Source organism: Falco cherrug, chromosome 3 (assembly GCF_023634085.1).
Source record: "Falco cherrug isolate bFalChe1 chromosome 3, bFalChe1.pri, whole genome shotgun sequence".
NCBI classification, from domain to species: Eukaryota; Metazoa; Chordata; class Aves; order Falconiformes; family Falconidae; genus Falco; species Falco cherrug.
The window spans coordinates 121,101,881-121,117,776 of NC_073699.1; the positions used below are offsets into that span (position 1 = coordinate 121,101,881).

General features: G+C 63.9%; 2 protein-coding genes across 2 annotated transcripts in view; both read left to right on the top strand.

The window, feature by feature from the left end:
* Positions 1–628: 628 nt before the first annotated feature.
* Positions 629–2,629, top strand: LOC129735630 (translation initiation factor IF-2-like). The gene is made up of 3 exons (XM_055704888.1): positions 629–767; positions 1,530–1,928; positions 2,080–2,629. The coding sequence occupies exons 1-3, from the start codon at positions 629–631 to the stop codon at positions 2,409–2,411; spliced, it is 870 nt and encodes a 289-aa protein (XP_055560863.1). The 3' UTR covers positions 2,412–2,629.
* A 74-nt stretch (positions 2,630–2,703) lies between these two features.
* FOXO6 (forkhead box O6) overlaps positions 2,704–15,896 on the top strand; it is a 38,864-nt gene continuing 25,671 nt past the window's right edge. The window contains exon 1 of the mRNA XM_055706176.1: positions 2,704–3,138. Within this exon, the coding sequence (XP_055562151.1) occupies positions 2,704–3,138 (435 nt within the window). The remainder of the gene's footprint in view (positions 3,139–15,896) is intronic.

A 15,896-nucleotide genomic window follows, 5' to 3' on the forward strand; every position in this document is an offset into this window, starting at 1 on the left:
GGTAAGAAATGTGGGAGGGTTTCGGCTAATAAAGGCAAGAGCAAGGTAAGAAACTCCGCCAGGCTCCAAGTGGGCAAAAGGCTGCTGAGAGAGGCGGGAACGATCCTGCTTCTGGGCCCTCGCGGCAGGGGAAGGAGACTGTGGGTGTAAACCATAGCAAGGGAAATTTGGGAGAGATCCCAGGAGAAACGTTCCGGGAAGGAGGGAGGCAGAACGAGGTGTGGAGGCTCATGCACCCTGGGGTCTGTGGAGTCGGGGGTGCGTGGCCAGGTGGGCATGGCTGGGGCTGGCCCGGCTCAGCCCGCCTGCACCAGCTGAACCAGTCGCCACGGGGCTGGGTCAGCAGGTCCCCCGGTGTGGCCAGGGGTCAGGGAGCACAACACCCCAGCCCCCAGCCGGGGGGACAGCGGGGGCACCCAGAGACACCGCTGCCCCTTGGCCGGCAGTGCGGAACGGGGCACGTGTGCAGCCTCTCCTGGGTATTGTATCGTATTGACCCTGTCATTGTACCCTCGGGGTCCCTTCCACGCCGGACCACCGGACCAGAGCCTTGAGGCTAGCGGAGCTGCCTGCAGCCGCGCTGCCTGGGGAGCCTTGGCCCGGCCCCGGGCACCGCAGGGACAGCGCCATGTGTGACACTGGCACTGAAGACTCCATCAGAGGCATGGCTGGTGGCAGCAGGGTGACAAAGCCCCGGAGCGACCCAGGGCGCTGGGTGACAGCGTCCCCAGGGCCATTGGGGCAGGCGGGCAGTCGGAGTGGGCAGTGTGGGGCAGGCAGGCAGGCAGCAGCCCCTGGGGACACACAGGGGAGACAGGCTGCGTGGGGAGGGGGCAAGGGGGGACACAGCTGCTGACACCCCTGTCCCCGGTGGGTGCAGTGAGGCATGTGTCCCCAGTGGGTGCTGGGGTGGGTGTGCGTCCCGGGGGGATGCACGCCGAGGGGCAGGCGGCCAGGTGGGTGCAGGCAGGGGTCACGAGTGTGTCCCCAGCGGGTGCAGCGGCAGAGGCGGGTGCGAGGGCAGGAGCAGGGGGTGCCAGGGCACAGGCAGGGCAGCGGCCCGCGGGCGGGGTAAGGTGGGCTGCGGTGCCAGGGGCTGCCCCCTGCCCTGCTGGGCCTGGCGGGGAGCTGGGGGGGCGGCGGGGAGCTGGGGGGGCTGCGGGCCTCCACCCCGGCCCCGGGTGTGCTTCGTGGCTCTGACCTCATGGTCATCACATGCCCCCGCAGTGACGTCACGGGGAGTCACCGGCCCCGCCGGGACCAATGAAGGGGAGGGGCTCGGGGGCGTGCCTCCGAGGGCGTGGTCTGTCAGCGGGGGGCGTGGGATCGGGGGCGTGGCCCGTAGTAAAGGGGCGTGTTCCTCCGCGCGGCCGCGGCGGCGGCGTTGCCCGGGGTGACGCGCGGATGCAGCCGGCACCCCTGACGTCACCCGCCCTCCCCAATCCCCCCCCTCCGCCGAGCGTCCCGCCGGCGCCGCGCCAATAGGCGGGCGGGGGGGGCGTGTCCGCCGGGCACCTCCCGCCAATGAGGCGACGGCGGCGGCTCGGGGCAACAATGGGGGGCGCCCGGGGCGCACGTGGGGCCGGCGGCGGTGGCGGGGCCGGGGCGGGGGCCGGGGCTGGGGCTCCCCCGCTCCGCTCCGTCCCGCCCGGCGCCGGGGCACTCCCCTCCCCCGCCCTCCCCCGCCCCTCCGGGCCCTCCCCCTGTGTCACGGCGGCGGCCGCATTCGGGGCCGGGCACGGCGGAGGGAGGGAGGGAGCAAGCGAACGGCGGCCGCCCCGGCAATGTGGCCCGCCCGCGCCGTGGCGGCAGCGCGGCGGCGGCGGCGGCGGCGGGCAGGTGCGCGGCCGCTGAAACGGAGCGGGGGGGCGTAGGGGCGGGGAGCCGCCCGCCGCCCGCCCGCCGCCGCCCTCGCCCGGCGCTGTCAGGTGCGTGCCGCCCCGCCAGCATGGCTCCGCCGCGCCGCCGGACTTAGCGCCGGGCCGCCCGCCGCGGCCCCCAGCCGCCCCGGGGGGGAGGCTGCGCGGCCGCCGTGCCGGAGGCTCCCTGCCCACCTCCATCCCGCTTCTTCCCGCCCAGGTGCCCCGGCGCCGGAGCACGCCGGTCCCCCGGCCGAGGATGCCGCCCGCCGCCGGTCTCTCCGGTTCATCTGTTGCTGCCTGACCGCGCCGTCAGCCCGGTGCAGCCTCCGCCGATGGATGCGGCAGCCCCCGCGCCCTGCCCGCCCGCAGCCGCCCCGCTGGCCAACGTGCCGGGAACAACTCCGGAGCTCCGCGGCCGGTAAAACAAAAACAAAAACAAAACAAAACAAAAAACAAAAACCAAACCAAAATCCACCCCCCCCGTCTCGCCCGGGGCTTGAGAGGCGACCGACGAATATGCAGCATCCTCCCCGGCTCGTCTCCCGTTAGCCTCACGCTTCCCGGCGCGGAGCCGGGCACAGCCGCCTCCTAGAGCTCCGCCGGACTTCGGGCTGCGCCCGCCAGGACCCGGCGCACGGAGCGGCTCCTCCTCCCCTTCTCCCGCTCCATCCGAGCTTGGAGCCCTTCTTCGCACTCCTCTCCCTCTCGTGTTTTTGGTGGTTTTTTTTGTGGTTTTTTTTTTTTTCCTTTTCTTTTTTTGGGTGGAAACCGACCGTAACTCCGGGGAGGGGGTTGTCGGGGGGGGGGGGGGGGGGGGGGCGGGAGAGGCGGGGAGGGGACCATGGAAGAAAAGCTCCAGGCGCATCAGGTGGAGATCGACCCGGATTTCGAGCCGCAGAGCCGGCCCCGGTCCTGCACTTGGCCTCTCCCCCACCCCGACTTCGCGGCGGAGGAGGAGGATGGGGGCGCGGCGGGGGGACCCCCGGCGCTGGCGGCCGGCGGCGGGGAGGGAGCCGAGAACGCGGCGGCCCCGGCGGAGCGCAGACCCGCCGCCGCCCCCCTGCCGCCCCCCGGCGCGGACGTCGGGCAGCTCCGCAAGGCCAAGACCTCCCGGCGGAACGCCTGGGGCAACCTCTCCTATGCCGACCTCATCACCAAAGCCATCGAGAGCTCGCCGGAGAAGCGCCTCACCCTCTCGCAGATCTACGACTGGATGGTGCGATACGTCCCCTACTTTAAGGATAAAGGAGACAGCAACAGCTCGGCCGGCTGGAAGGTACCCGACCCCCCCGACGCGACCCCCCGGCTCAACTTCCCCCCCCCCCCGCCCCACTCCCGCAGGCGCACCGGGGCTTGGATGCTTCCCGTGGGCTGGGAGGTTTGGGGGATCCCCGCTTTCCTCACGGTCTAGGGGGTGTGTGGGGGGGTAAGGGCTCGGTTAAGTTTTGGGGTATTTGCCCGTTGGAAGCGGGGTGAGTGTGGCCTGCTGGCCGGGAGCAGAGCCTGGAGCACCATGCCGCCAGCCCCCCCGGCACGGCAGGGGCAGGGGGGTGGCAGCAGGCAAGGGGGTCGTGCCCGCTCTCCTCTGCCGCGTGAGCACCGGGGTATGGTGGTGACAACCTCGCTGCCACGGCCCTGCCTGCGGGGACCCCAGGCGTGCCAGGTCCCAGAGCAGCAGTGGTGTGCCTGGGGGGCGGCCCGAGGGAGGGCTGTCCCCCAAAACAGGTGTCTCCAGGCTGGCTTTTATCCAGCTTGGCTGCCCTGCCTTCCACAGGGCTGTGTCCCCCTCCCCGGGGGGCCACGCAGGCAGCATGCGGCCCCCAAGGTTCCACACCGGCATCCCTGGGCTCTGCTCCCGGGTGGCACTGTGGGCTTGTGAGAAATCCCTGGTGCGGGCAGTAATCCCCCCCACGCTTGGGGCGAGCAGGCGATACATCGTACCCACCTCCCCGGAGCACTGGGTGAGGGCACGGAGGGTGTCAGGTGCTTGGGGGGGGGGTCACACCAGCCCGTGCCCCTCCGGCTGACGCTCGGCTGGCTTTGCGCTGGGAAGGGGGAAGCAATTGCCTGTGTCCAGATGGTGTCAGTAAAAAGGAGACGGTTTCTCTTAAGCCCTCCCCTAAGCCCTGTCACCTCCAGTGTGATTAGTGTGTAACGAGGCTTCAGGGGCTCCGATACCAGCCTGCGGTCCTGGCAGGCATGCCCTGGCTCCGGCGGAGGCGGCCAGACTCTGGCCTGCCTTGGGGGGTCCTTTTGGGGTGCAGACGGGGCCCTTTTGGGGCAGGGAGGCCGGACTCTGTCTGTCTGTGGCACCTGTGGCCAGGCCGTGGGAGCTGGCGTTGTGTGGACGCTGGGCATCCTCTCCACCTTGCCTCACTTGGGAGGGGTGGGCAGGGGGCAGCCGGTGTCCCCCCATGGCAGACGTTCACTGGGGCATGGTGTCGGGGGCTGTGGAGGTGGCAGGAGGTGGCAGTTGCGTGGGGGTCTCTAAAACATCCACCTGGGGTGAGACCTGCATGGCTGTGGGTGTGCATGGGGGGAGAAGGGTCCCCCCAAGTCTTGCACCCAGCAGGGACAGCGGGCAGCACGCACTGATGGGGTCTGGGGACATGCTGGGGAGGTTTGATTTGGGCTCTGGACTGGTGGCCAGGAGGGCTGGGATGAGGAGTGAAGGGAGTCCCAGGCAGCTGTGCCTGTCACTGGGGTCTGGGATGTTTGGGGATCCCCCCAGGCGGGTGTCCCTGAAGGGCAGCCCGGGTGAGTGAGGGCGAGGGCATGGGGCCGTGAACAGGGTCTGTGTGCCCAGCTGCGGCCGGGCAGGACGGGGAAGGGGGCTGCTCGTGTCTCCCAGTGCTGGCACACGAGCCAAAGCCATGGAGCAAAGCCCTCCCTGGGCGGGAAGGACCCTGGCTGGGGACAGCGGGGACAGCAGCCATCCTTGTCGCGGCCTGTGCTGGGGGTTGATCCAGCCACGGCTTGCACGGGACAGAGGAGCGAGCCGTGTCCTCCCTGGGCGTGCCAGGGCTTGCACAGGGGACAGTGGCAATGCATGGGTGTGTCTGTGCGGGTGTGCAAGGTGGCACAGGCTTCCCGTCCCGCCTACACCAGCACCGGCTTTTGGCCCCTGGGCAAGGACAGGCTGTGACAGCAGCAGCATTGCGTGCCCGCATCAGCCCTGGAGAGGCAACCCTCGAGGGCATCCTCCCTGGAGAGCTGGAGTGGCCTTCCCCCGCGGCAGCTGTCACCCGGGGGTCCCGATGCGTCCCAGACCCACGGGAGGGCCAACACCTTCTCCTTGGCAGAGCCTCCACCAGGGAGCGTGTGGGAGCAACCTGTCCCTTGCCCCCCACGCTGTCCTGGTGTCCCCAGTTGTAGCAACAATGCCTGGTCTGCGTCCCCACACCGGCACTGCCTGAGGTGCCACCAATGGAGTCCCATCACCTGGTGCGGGGTTTGGTGGCTTTCTCGAGGGGGACTGCGTCCCTGGAGGCTTTGTGGTGTGTGATGTGCAAACAGGGAGGACAGCTTTGGTGTCGAGCTGCTGTTGGACCCGAAGGGGCATTGGCAGGGGCTGCTCACTCGGGTGGGTTTGCCTGGGTGCACCCTGGGGTGGGATGCTCTCTGCCCTCCTGGCCCGTCGCCGGTCGGAGCAGCTACGCCGTGGCTCTGCCTGTGTCCTCTGGGCTGCACTGCTGCTGCCTGCTCCCTCCTGGCAGCCCCTTGCCCCACATTGTCTGTGGCTTAAACCTCCCAGCCCAGCGCTCGGCTGGTCACAAGGCAGACGGGAGGGCTGGGGCTGCCCAGCAGAATGCCCTGCCTGCCCCGCCTACCCACTGGGGTGGGCGCCCTGGGGCCTTTCCTGGTGCTGCAGGTGCCTGATCCACAGCCTGGGCTGGCAGTACGAGGGCTGGCAAGAGCCCGGGGCAAGAAGATGCAGGGGTGTTCCCCCTTTGCTTGGTGGTCTTGTTCGACACCAGCATGTCAGGGTTTAAATGCCCTCCTGACAGCCCCATGTCTCTCCTGGCTGTCCCCTGTTCTGGACCCCTGGGTGACCCCTGTGCACCCCTCACCAGGGCAGGCTGGCAGCTGCTGGTGCTGAGGGAGCTCCCAGAGTGCTGGGCAGTCAATTTTGTGGTAACAAGCTGCTGGTGGCTTATGAAAGAGCCCCTGGAGATGCCACGTCCTTCCTGCCCCAGGCCTGGGAGAAGCGTGGTGGATTTAAAGCATTTCATTACCCAGCACAGCAGTGTGGAAGGGGGGTCTCGGGTAATGGACTGCTGCTCCTTTAATTAGCTCCTTCACAGCCTCCCCATGCCTCGGAGAGCGGGGATGATGGAGGTCTGGGAGGCCAGCCGAGGGCACGGCATCCCCACGGGCACAGGCTGTGCTGCTGCTGGTGTGGCAGGACCCTCCCTGCCCTGCTCCAGCACTGGGGGGACTTTCCTAGCAGGACCCCTTCCTGCATCCAGTGGCTGTGGGGGTGTTGCACCCGCACCTGGCTGCGGTGTCCAATGTGCCCATTGGTGATACGTTCCCCCAGGCTCGTTAGTTACCGCTCAGAGGGGAGGGATGCTGGCACGAGGTGCCTTCTGGGGTCAGGCCTCTGCTTCCTTGCCAAGCTGCCAGTTGCATCGCATGGTTTTATGGCGAGGTAGACTGAGGCACAGTATCTGAAAGCCTCAGCCGTGCTCGACCAGGACCCAGCTCTGTCTTAACGGGGAGGGGGGAATGCTGTGGCCGCTGGGATACCCATCCCTCTGTGCTCCTGTGCCGTGGTGGGCTGGGTCGGCATGTTGGACTCGTGCACTGGGAGCTGATGCTGATGCTTCCCGATGCAGGGCAGCAGGCACCCGTTGACTGACAGTTCTGCTTAATTAGGGAGTTGTTATTTTATCAATTCCAAAGCGCTTGAAGTTTTCTGCTCCAGCTCACGCTTTCCACTTGTTAATGGGAAACCAACACCCTTCGTCAAAAAGGCAGCAGCACTGATGCATTTTAAAGGTTTCTGCTTGCTCCGGTTTGACATCCAAAATATAACAATCAAGCAATCAGCTGGTGGATGCCTGTTTGATGTGGCTCTGACAGTGCTGAAAACCTTAATTTTCCAGCCCTCCCCTACACCTCCTCCTCCTTTATATTGCTGGGTCGGAAGCGTGGCGGCTGTTCCCAGCATGGGGGACCGGAGCTGCTGGCTCCTGCTGGCCTGTGGGAGCTGGGAGCACTGTGTGCTTGGTGCTGGGGGCTGCCATGCAGACACCCTGCCACCACCCCCAAGTGTCCTTGACCCCTTGCAGGGCAGGATGGAACTGAGCTAGGGAAAAAAAGGGGTGGAAAGAGTGTTTGGGTAGGAGCGTGGTCTGAGTGCCCTGCGCTGCCCAAGGGTTTGGTGTGTACTGGGGTGCTTCACCTCCTTGCTGGGCATGGAGACCCCAGGGGGGCAGAGCCATAGCTCTGTCCGGGAGCACGACCCCACAGGGCATGGCAAGAGCATCCTTCAGGGGAGCTGCTCCTGGCTGTGCGTGCTCTGTCCCTGCTGCCACCCCCTGCCCTTCCCCTCTTAGATGGTGGCTAATGCTTCTGCCTGGAATGTTGCCTGGTGTGGCTGGAGAGGCTCAAAACCAGCACCTGGGACTAATGGGGACAACTTCCCCCTTGCGGAGGGCAGCCCGGGTGCCAGCGGTGCCGCGGGGGGATGGCACAGCGGCGAAGGGGGCAGTTATGGGGCAGTTGGGGTCATGTGGCTCTGGGGGCACACAGCAGGCTTGCTCCTGGCCACACTGGGATGAGCAGCATGTGCCACCTAGCCCTGGGGGGTCTCGTGGGGGTCTGCATGGGGGCTGCCCAGCCAGGGCTCATTGTGGGGCGGTTTGGCTCGGCTCGTCATCCCCATCCTCTCCATATATGGAGATTTTTCCAGCAGCATGGAGAGCCCGATGCTCCCGGAGAGCTGCCCATGGCCCGGAGCAGAGGGGCTGGGAGAGCCCGGCCGTCCCAGGGGTGAGCAGGGCTGGGAGGAGCTGCTGGCTTCTTCACCTCAGGAGAAGCCCTCTGCTTCATCCCCCAAAGAGCCCCTGGATAAGCCACCCCGGCTCTCCAGTCCCCACAAGTGAGATGCCCCTGAAGGTCCCCCTGATGTAAGGGGACCCCTCCGGCCCTTTCCCACAGCACAGGCAGGGTGCCCCGGGATGCTCAGCTGGGGTACCCGACCCTTCAGCATCCCAGGGCTGGAGCAGGGGACTCCACACTTGTCTCCAGCTTTGCATAGGGACAGGGGAGCCCACTCACTCCCTGCTCCAAGCTGCTGTGATGTGCTCTGGTGCTGCTGGCGGCATGTCTGTGAGGAATCCCCCAGGCTCCTCTCCTCCTTCCTGCCTCATTTTTCTCTCTCCTTTTGGAGATTTTCATCTTCATTCTAATTCCCGCACCCCACACCCACCCCCCCCCCATTCTTCTGGAATCACTTTTCATGCAGCGCTAACTGCTGAAGTAACACAAACCTGCTAAATGGTCCGGCTTTATGATAGCATAAAAATGATACTACAGCAGTGAGTGGGGCTTTATTAAACCCAAGGGAAAGGCTCCAAATGAACAGCTTGCTCTGATCTTAGCTTTCCCCCCCACTCTCCCCCCTTTATTTTTAATAACTGCTGGAATATAAACTACAGTTAAGATCCTATGGACTAGAATAGCGCTCGCAGCCCGGCATTATCTCCGTCCGTCCCCACGCACAGCTCCCTGTGTGTATCCCTCCCTCCTGCTTGCTGGGTGCTGTGATGGGAGGACCAGCATCCTGGGCTGGGAAACGAATTTCCTGGTGTTTGGCATTGTGCTTAAAAAAACTCAAATATTTTGCAGGGGGGCTGTGCCCCCAGTGGGTCAGGCCAGGTGTGATACAGGAGTGAGCTGGAGATCCTTGGCCCGGCTTCCCATCCCGGTGGGATCCTCACCGGGATGCTGCCAGCTGTGGGAGGTCCCCTGGGCTTAGGGAGCGGGTTGGACACCTGTCACCACCGTGTCCTCGCAGAAGCACACTGGAGGGGGATGAATCTCTCCACTGCTGCAGCAGGGTCTGGGCACGGTCGGACTGCCAGCCACAGGCTGCCCCCTCCATCCCCGAGGTCCACCCCAAGCCCCACTGCCCCTGGGTCTCACGTGGGGATGCCCTGGAGCTGGGTGTGGGGTCTCCCCCTCGTCCTGCCACTCCACAGCCCTCCTGTGCCCATGGTGGTGGGCTCACCACTCCCCGATCGCATTACTTATAATTAGCCTGACACTTCCCGTTGGCTCCTCTCTCCTGCTGAAGGTGCCTGATTAGTGCCGAGGTGAAAGGCACTTTGGGTTACAGAAGGACACGCGGAAAGGCTCGCCTGTCTGCTGCTGAAGCTCATTTTGGACAGCATCTGTTCATTATTATGTGGTGCCTTGGCTGGGCGCCAGCCAGGAGAACTGAAAGCCCCAGCACAAAGCTTGCTTTCACCCGCTGCAGAGAGGAGGAGGGAGCCGATGTTGGGAGGGGGTATGGGGACCCCCCAAAGCAGGCTGGTCCCTTCCCTCCCAGTGATGGTGCTCCAGCATTCTGGAACATCCCTGAGCTGCTGTCTGCTATGGGACTGGCCATGGGGTGTCCAGCCCTGCCAGGACCACTGCTCTTCTGTGGGGTGGGGGGCTGCCCCAGGGGTGTTAGCAGCAGGATGGGGTGATGTTGGGGTGTGCATGGCTGATGCCTGCTTTTTCAAGAGTGGGCTTACCCTTCCCATCCCCAGCACCCCACTGGCACCCTGTGCGTCCAGCTGTGCCCATCGGGGCTATGCCCTGTGCCGGGGCTTGGCAGCAGGGAGGTTCCTGGGCTTTGTTGGCCCTCTGGACATGGGTGCCAGGCTTGAGAGCACTTTGCACCCAATGAGCCAGGGATGCAGCAGCAATGCAGCGTGGCTCACTGCTCTCCTGGAGCCTGGGGGGCAGAAGAGGTTTCCCAGACAGCCCTGGCTGCTGGCAATGGGGGTATGTGGGGCGATTGCTCCGCCACCTTGATACCCTGGTGCAGGCAAACCCTGCTCTGTGCCTGCCCACAGAGCAGGGCAGAGCACAGGGAGCTGCAGGCAGCAATGCCGCAGGGCATCCACTGCCTGTGCACATGTCTGAATTTGCCCGTGTTCCCTTGCACACTTGTGCGTGTGCATTTGGGGCAGGGCATGTGCACACATGACTCGTGTGCTGGGCTTGCCACGTGCACTGCTGTGTGTGCTCACACCTGCACGTTGTAGTCAGATGTGCATCAGGTGTGCAAGGGCAGTGTGGGGAAGGAGCCTTGAGCCCACCTTGGGCTGGCTTGCACCACTGCACGGCCCTACTGGGAGCATGGGCTGATGGCAGCATCCCCCTGTCCTTGGGGACCAGGGAGGGGTGACATGGCCTTGCCATGGGGCGGTGGGTACTGCAGGGGCTGGGTGCTTTGGAAAATATGACACTGGGTCAGTGTGTGGTGGGGAGCCTGAGCTGGGGTGCTGAGCAGCCACCTTGGATTTACTGGGAAGGGAGGGGGGGAAGCCAACCCCAAGAAAGAGAAGAAAGGCGAGGGTTGTTTGGAGCTGCCTGCCACCTGGCGCAGTGCCAGCCCAGGGACGCTCTGGAGCAGACATGCCAAGCTGTAATTGCAGACAGGCTCATTTCAAGAGACGAGACGGTTATTTTTAACTTGTGTTAAGGTAATGCACTGATCTCCTGCCTGCTGGTTCAAAAGTTCACATCCCCCTCACCCCAAACCCCGGTCTGCGCACCCACCCCATGGCGGTACCCCTCAGCTGGGCTCTGGGTGCCCCCCGGGGAGGAGCATCCCCTTGCCTGTGGCCTCATGACTGGGCAACTTGGCCCTGCCAGAGCTCTCGCCCTCCCCAGGGCAGCCTTTGTGTCTCCCGGGGAGTCTGGCTCTGCTCCTGTGGGACTGGGAGGAGGCTGCCGCAGGGGCCAGCACCGGGGTATGAAGCAGACAGGCGCTCACGAGGCTGTGGCAGCTCCGGGCCCAGCCTTTGCTCTGCTGAGGGCCCGGGGGGATGGTATCGGGGATGGGTGCTGCATGCCAGGGTGCCAGCTCCTGCTCAGAGCCAGCGGGAAAGCCTTGCAACGCTGAGCGGTGGCATTGCTCACGCTCCAAGGTCCCCAAGCACTCTGCAGCCACGGTCCCATGTGCTGGTGTCCACGCTGCCCCAGGGAGCGCTGGCATCTCCTTCAGCTGCAGGGGTGGCAGGGCAGTGCAGGGATAGTGGGATGCAGGTTCCCTCCTCCTTGGGCTCGCTGGGCATCCCCTCGGTGGAGGGCTGAGCCTCTGGGCCACCTGTCTGGGTAGACCAGCCAGGGAGCCTTGTGCTCCCAGTGCCGCTGCTTATTCCACGTGAAGGACTGTGCAGCTACCTCAGTCCTGGCTGCTGGCAGTGGGAGAGCCCAAAAGCCAGGTGCAGGGATGTGTCAGCTCTTTTTTTTCCGCCCTTAAAACATACCGGAAAGTACCAGGAGGGCTTGGGTGCCCTCCGCTCCTCGGGGAGCAGCTCTGCTACCCTGAGATGGGATGTCACTGGCTGCATGGGACCCAAACGAGGTCCCAAGCTAGGGAGCATGGGGACGAGCCTGGTACCTGCTCCCCCAACCCTCTGCCCAAACCATCTGAAGCAAAAGTGGAGCAGAAACGCTCCACACCATGTCAGGTTTGGACCTGTAATAACTGTAATTAATCCTTTGCACACACACACCCACACACACGCACACACCCCAGCCTCCCCCAGGAGTTCAGCAGCTGGGAGCCAGCAGGAGCAAAGCCCCAGGGAGCGTCCCCCTGTCCCCAAATGCCCTCTTGCCCTGGTTGGTGGCATCAGCAGTTTGCCAGATGGCCAGGAACTCCCTGCGTGGCTGAGATGTCTTTTGTCCTCGGCCATCGCATGGCCGGGACTGCGGCCGCAAGTGCTTCCCTGCTCCTTCCCGCTGCCATGGTTCAGCATTTTCCTCCCCTTGGATGTAGCTGCTTTCAGCAGGAGCACCGAGGTCTGGGGGCACCTGAGGGGACCTGAGAGCTGCTGGCCACGTTTCCTGGTGTTCCGCTGCACACCCAAGCTCATCGCTGGCCCCTGTGGCAGCGCATCATCTGCTGGAGCCAATAAATCAGGGGGAATAGCCCGGCTGCGTCAGCGGTGAATTGTGGAGCCGTTATCTGTAATGAGTTCAACAAGGGTGGCACGGCGGGAGCCGCGGGGGGAGCCTTGCCAGGGTTATCGCTGGACTGGAACCCTGGCAAAGCAGGGGACATCTCCTAGCCCACCGGGGTGGCTGGCTCCGCAGGGGGGTTTCATGGCCACGCACGTGGCTTTGCCGCTCCACTGGGGTGGACCTGTGGGGCGGGAAGGGCTGCCTGCCATCCCGTCTGCATGGGGGATGGGAACGGAGGCAGATGGGGGGACCCTGTGGGTACCATTGGCTCCATACTGGTGGCCTTTGGTGCTGGTGGCAGCGGGCACCGTGTCAGTGTGCACTGAAGTTTTGAGCATCCCTGGAGCCTTCCCTGGGCTCTTGGGTGTGTTTGGTAGCGTGGGATCGGAAATGCCTGGTGCGGCCTCTGAGGATGGGAGAGCTGGGATTACCGCAACTGGGACCATGCTGGGGGCCACGCTTGGGACAGCGCTGGCTTGGGACCATGCTTGTGTCCTCCCTCAGCAGCGGGTGCGCTGGCTCCTTCCCCGGCAGGTGCCAGGCACCAGGAGCCATCCCATCCCGCTGTGTGGCCGGTCGGCCCTTCGGAGGGCTGGCGGTTGCCAGGAGCAGGTCTAAGCAGGATGAAGGGCAAGTCCCCGGCTCCGCGATGGCCCACCGGCGGGTTCGGGCAGCCAGGCTGTGTCACCTCCTGCCTGCAACCTGCCTGTCCCGCAGCCGGCCTGTGCACCCTCCCTGCCCCAGGTGGAGGGCGCATGCAGAGATGCAGGGAAGGGATTAACAAGCGTGAGGAGCGACAGGCTCATAAATTTTGGCTTTTTTTTTTGAGACTGTCAAACCTATGCCTGTCCCAGGGATGTAAGACAGCATTTTATTGCTGCCTGCTTGATGGTTGTTCCCTTCTCCTCTGTGGCTGTGATTTATCTCTGCACTTTGCGCTGATTGGATTAGAAGTTTAAATGCTAAGGGTGCATAACAATATATTTTTCTTATTAATATTAAAAAATCATTATTGGATTTTTTATAGTTCTGTTTTGAATTGAATCCCCTTGCTTGATTTATTCTCTCTCCCAGAGTAGAATTTAATGCTAATAGGAACAATCATTGCTTTGTTTTGAATCTTTGACTGTTTGGAAAACTTTCCCTGCAAAGGGAAATTACAGCATTATTAAGAGTCCATTAAAAGAGGGTTTGCCCATTCCTGGGTATTACCTGCGAGCTGGAGAGAAAACAAAAAAGCAAAGACAAAGAGTCTCTTTTGCAGGGCTTTTTGCTTACACCCTTCCCTAGGTGTAACACAATTATTGTGCCAATTATTATAATCAACTCTATTGTATCACAGTTATTAATTGCAGGACCCGTCCGTTCAATTTCTTGCAGGATGCTGGGTGGTGAACGCGTGTGCGTGGCGGCTCAGCGCGACTCATCTGTGCTCACCTATGCATGGGCGAAAAGCAGGGCCTTGGCTGCCCACGATGGGGAGTGATGGGGACTGCGAGGCTCCTCCGCTTCTTGCTGGATTTCATATCTTTAAGGCAAATACAAGAATCACGATGGTGGTCCCCTGCTGATACCTTTCTTATCAGGGTACCAAGCGCGGGATGGAGGGTGCTGGATTTCCTCCCTGTGCTGCCCCTGGCCCTGGTGCGGATGCTGAATAGTGCCTCTGCCCACGCCTGGGGACCAGCCATCATCCACCCAGTGCCGTGCCAGCCCTGTGACCCAGCACATCGTTGCAGTTGTGCCTGGCGTGCCTTGCTTTTGGGCAGCTGCCTGCAGCCCGCCGGGCTCCAGCAGGCAGCGGGGCTGAACACGCCGCCCTGAGAGCAGAGGCAGGTGGGGCCAGGCAGGGGCTGGGGGAGGGCGTGATGCCAGGCAGCTGGAGACACGCCTGGGCTCCGCGCACGGCGCTGGGGTGGTGCAGCGGCGATGGGGAGTTGCGCCAGGCTTGGCACGTGGCCGGCAGGGTTGGCAGGGGGAACGCAGCCTGCCCAGGCACGGCTGGGGCAGGCCTGGTCAGCTGCGGCCCCGAGGAACGTCGAGGTGGGACAGGGAGGCTGGGGTGTGGGGTGCTGCTGGGTGTAGGTGGGAGCGGCAGGAATGTCAGCCTGAGGCATGCGGGATCAGCCTCCCTGCAGTGCTGCACCGTGCCAGGCCACCACCCGGCTCTCCGCACCCCAAAACCTGCAGCCTGCACCCCTCACTCTGCTCCCCAAAGCCTGCACCTGTATCCTGCACCCTGCTCCCCTCACTGCACACCCCGGATTCTGCCCCCCAAAGCCTGATCCTGCACCCTGTGCCCCGAACCCTGCACTCTGCACCCCAGAACCTGCACCCTCCACCCTCCATTGTGCTCCCCAAACTCATCTCCCTGTGTCCTGTACCTCATGCCCTGCATGCCCAACCCTGCACCCCGAAACCTGCACGCTGTACCTCACACCCTGCACCCCACCTGCCCAGACTCCCACCCAGACATTGCTTAACGCAAACCTGTACCCAGTCCCACTGTGCACCCCGTACCCTGAACCTGCACACCCAGAAACCCACCTGTGCTTGCTGGACACCCCATATCCACATCCCACTGCCCTCCTACTCCCACCCAGCCCACCCCATACCTGGAGCCCCCCTACCCACCCTGCTAACCTGGGGCTGCTGGGGCTGGGTGGGGGTGCAGGCAGGGGGGCTGCCCTCACACACTGCACCATGGGCTTGGCTTTCACCAGAGCTGTTGGCTCCCTGACCTCTGCCCCACACGTCTTGCCCTTAGTGGGGTCCACACCTTGGAGTCACAGCTTGGGCACTCTCACCTACTCTTCAGTGGGATTCCCAGTTGGCCCAGTGCACCCTGGGCACTGGGAAGCTCCATCTTGCTGGGCCACTGTGCATGGGTGACAATGCCCTCAAGCCCTGGTGTGCTCAGCTCTGCCTCCCCGACCCCTCTGTGCTCTGTGGGTTACGGGTGTCACTGCAAAGTGTGTCAGCTGAGGGGGTGACCCCTGTCCCCCCTCGCCCCATGGCACGCCAGCACAAGCAGTTTGGATCATGGGACTGGGAGTGCAGTGCCATCCCTTGGGCACCATTCTGCTGTGATGGGGTGGGGGTCCCTAGCACACCTCTGTGTCCTGGGGCACGCTGGTGTGATGGGTGTTTGGAGAGTGCTGCCACTCACCTGGCTTTCCCCCAAGTGCTGCCGAGCCTGCAAAATAGGTTTTTTGCCATCACTGACAATGCTGTGGCAAACGCATGCAGCAAGACAGCAGCCTCAGTGTAATGAGAAAATGCCAGACGGGTGCGTCAGCTGCCAGGCCGAGGGGAGTGAACCCAGCCGCACTGTGGGGTCTGGCTCACCTGGCGATGGGGTGAGGAGGTGCTGCCTCACACCCCTCTGGAGCTGCGGGCTGAGCCCTTCCTTGCATGCCGTGCAGGGGAGATGCTCATGCAGAGGTGGTCTGGCTACCTCCCCGCTGCTGCTGGGACAGCCCCACAAGGCACACACGTGCCCCCCTACCCCGCGCTGGCAGGTGGCACCGGGCACGGCCCCAGCGTGGCTACTGGTACCCGCACAGCATCCCCATCTTCCGAGCGGCATGTCCTTAGTTGTCCTCCATGCGTCAGGACCATCTGGCTGAGGTTTCCAGCACCCCATTCATGGGCAGGCAGTGCTGGGATCCCGGTGGTAGGATCTGCTCGCCCTCCATGCGTATTTTTTGGCTGACCCTCTCTTGTTTTCCCTCCATCCTGGAGCCTGAGTGCGCCAGCCAAGGAGCGGCTGTGCGGAGGCTGTCTGCCAGGCCCCCGAGCCGGCTGCGAGGCCGTGGGGTTTATGGCAGTGGCAGCCCT